The 2,929-nt window shown below is 55.3% G+C and overlaps 1 protein-coding gene across 1 annotated transcript in view; it reads right to left on the bottom strand.

Moving 5' to 3' along the window:
- Positions 1-2,236: 2,236 nt before the first annotated feature.
- The window catches only part of LOC103602800 (adherens junction-associated protein 1-like), a 25,277-nt gene continuing 24,584 nt past the window's right edge, over positions 2,237-2,929 (bottom strand). Inside the window, exon 6 of the mRNA XM_008587237.1 lies at positions 2,237-2,490. Within this exon, the coding sequence (XP_008585459.1) occupies positions 2,237-2,490 (254 nt within the window). The remainder of the gene's footprint in view (positions 2,491-2,929) is intronic.

Below are 2,929 nucleotides of genomic sequence, written 5' to 3'. Positions count from 1 at the left end.
TTGGAAAAAAGATCTTTGCAGATGTGATTAAGGATCTCGAGACGAGATCACCCTGAATTTTCTGGGTGGGCCCTAAATCCAATGGCAGGTGTCTTTACAGGACAGACAGAGACATAGGAGAAGGCCATGTGAAGACAGAGGCAGAGGCTGGAGTGATGCTTCTGCAGGCACAGGGCTGCCAGCAGCCACCAGAATATGGAAGAGGGAGGTAAGGGCCCTCCCTAGAGCCTGTGGAAGGCGCATGGTCCTTCTCACATCGTGATTTCGGACTTCCAGCCTACAGAACTGTCAAAGAATAAATCCCATTGCCTCAACCACCCAGCGATTTGTACGACAGCCTCAGGACCCTTGTGCACAGATGCAGGCTGGGCCTTTTGTGCACGGGATACAGGTGAGGGCACGGGATAGGCTCACCTGGGTGAAAGGTTGCCTTTGGAGGTCTAGAACTAGACAGAGTCCCAGGAGGCCAGGGCATTTAGCACCACAGGGGACACATTTGGTTCTCACAATGAGTAACTCTCACTGAGGAGGGCAGGACGTTGCATGCCAGGCCGTGCAGGGCACAGAAATGCAGACCACGACAGCCTCTGCCACGTAGACTTCCACGGTCCTGCTGCACGTTCCCACGAAAACACTCTGAGCAAGGTTGTCGTATGCACTGACATTACCCAGAATGCAACCACCGTGTAAATCAAAAGATGATATTACTTTGTCCTGAACATCACAGAGAGTCATTCACCATTTTGAAAAGTCACCTGCCCTTAATGCCAGAAGATGCACCTGTCTCAGCTGGTGTGGCTGTCGCGATCCTGGTGATGCTAAACACAGGGGACAGGCTTTGCCTGCCGCATCTCTCCATCTAGTGACAACAGGCCTGGGCACTTGCGCTCACATAAACAGCACTTTATTGTAAGTCACTGTCCTTGTTATTTCCTCTACACTGCCCTCAGGGCACTATACTGAGTTTTGAAACCCACTGGTATAGGCAGACTCTATTTCTGTGAACAGGTGCGTTGTCAGCGAGTGATAGTGAGTGGCAGGCATTCCAAACATCGCTACAAAGTTGGGCTCAGGGTCTGCCAGGGTGACGGCCACTCTGGACTTTCCTCCTCCTCCCGTTGGTGGCCTTTACCCAACCCATGGTTCTCCAGCAGCCCCTCTCCCTGTGGTCTTTCTTCCTGCTCCCCACCCTAGATAATGATGATTTTGCCCCACTTGCAGAGGTAGGAATAAGTGACGGGGACCCAGGTGTAGTTCTCAGTGGCTCAGCCTTGGTCTCAGGCCACGTCTGTCCTGAGATGAGCTGTTGGCATTTTTGGAGAGCGTGTGGCTCCGAGATCGCAGGGTGCTGCCGCCCACCCTGCCATGCTCTGCTGATGGAGAGGCCCTCCCGGAGTTTCTAGGAGGGCCAAGAGGACGAAAAAGACCAGGAACTTCCTACCGAGTAAAGCAATCGACTTCCTCCTGGATCTGGGCCCACACTTGAAGTCCTGATGCTTCAGGCAGCAGGAGTGTGTGGTGGGAAGGTCCCCGAGCCCCGAAGGGCTCCCCTGGAATCCTGGTCCGGGAGTCAGGAGAGCTGGGTCCCAGCCCTGAGCCCCTCTCACAAGGGTCTCAGTCTTTCTCAGCTTCAAACGTCCTCCCCCTCCCACGTCCTAGGGTGGTTTTCAGAACAGCCAGGAGGCCAGCGAGTGCTTGGCACACTGGAACGTGCTGTTTGGGCTACTTACAGGAAGTCAGTGTGTGAGGACACTGGGGGCCATGAGCCTGCCCACTGCAGAGGCCCCACGCCCACCCCATCCTCATGGCAGTGTTCACACGAACCATGCGTTGTGGGGGCGTGGACCTGGCACATCGGGAGGTTGTTGATGGCTTCCTGCGGTAGGTCTGACTGCCATGACGAGGACACAGCCTTCCAGGGCAGGGAAGGGTCATGACATGGACAGAATAGCACTGAGCGGGCAACTGTACCTCCTGATGGGCTTTGGGGAGGATTCTGGAGGAGACGGAGCACAAGCAGCACTTTCCCCACAGCACCGTTCAGTGTCCCCTGCGCAGCCACGAGGCAAGGTGGACTTGCGTGTATCTTAAAGGCCTCTTATCAACTAGTGCTGTCTGAATACTCACTGTGCTGCCAAGCTCTCCACATGAGTGGACATAGCCCAGCCTCAGAACAACCTTGTGAGAGAGAAATTACTTCCCAGTTTTGCAGGCAGATAAGCCAAGGACCATGATGTCACATGGCAGAGCCGAGGGCTTGCTGCTGGCGGCCAACAGCAGCCAGCCCTGGGTTCCACCGTGGCCAGGCAGGTGCTCTCTCCGCCAGCACCAGCTTCGTCCCCAACTCGTTCTGCCCATCGTTCTCCTCCACGGGCAGATTCTCAGCCTCTGCTCCCATGACGAACTGGCTTTCCCCGCTGCTGAAAGAAACTTCTGGAATGAGAAAGTTTACTTCTCTATTCTTGCTGATCTTCACCCCCTTGCAACAGACTGAGAGGTGAGGTTTGCAAGATGCACTGAACTGCGTAGAAAGCAGAGACCCGAAGCCTCATCTTCATGTCCAACCACATGGTGCATCTGTCCATCATGCATCAGTCTGCCCTGATTTTGGCTGAGTCTCCAGAACTGGGCGGTGGTGACAGGCTGGGGAGCTCTCAAGCGTTACCTGGAACTCAGCTGCTGTGAAGGTGAGGCTGATGCCTCTTCTACAGGGAGTATTCGCATGCAGCCCTGTCAAGCTGGACATTATGATCCCTCAGCAGGGGCTGAGGAGGGGGTTTACCCAGGAGAAAGGCACCCATCACCCCAAAATCCAGTCCTGTCCATGGCCATCTGCCCCCCCGGCCCCAAGCTTGCCTGTGCACAGGATCCACTGATCTCATTGCTGGCTTCCCAAAGGACTGCCAACTGTGGATGCTGGAAGGAGGGC

Source organism: Galeopterus variegatus, unplaced genomic scaffold, assembly GCF_000696425.1.
Source record: "Galeopterus variegatus unplaced genomic scaffold, G_variegatus-3.0.2 Scaffold4314, whole genome shotgun sequence".
NCBI lineage: Eukaryota > Metazoa > Chordata > Mammalia > Dermoptera > Cynocephalidae > Galeopterus > Galeopterus variegatus.
This window is presented reverse-complemented; position numbering and strand designations above follow the sequence as displayed.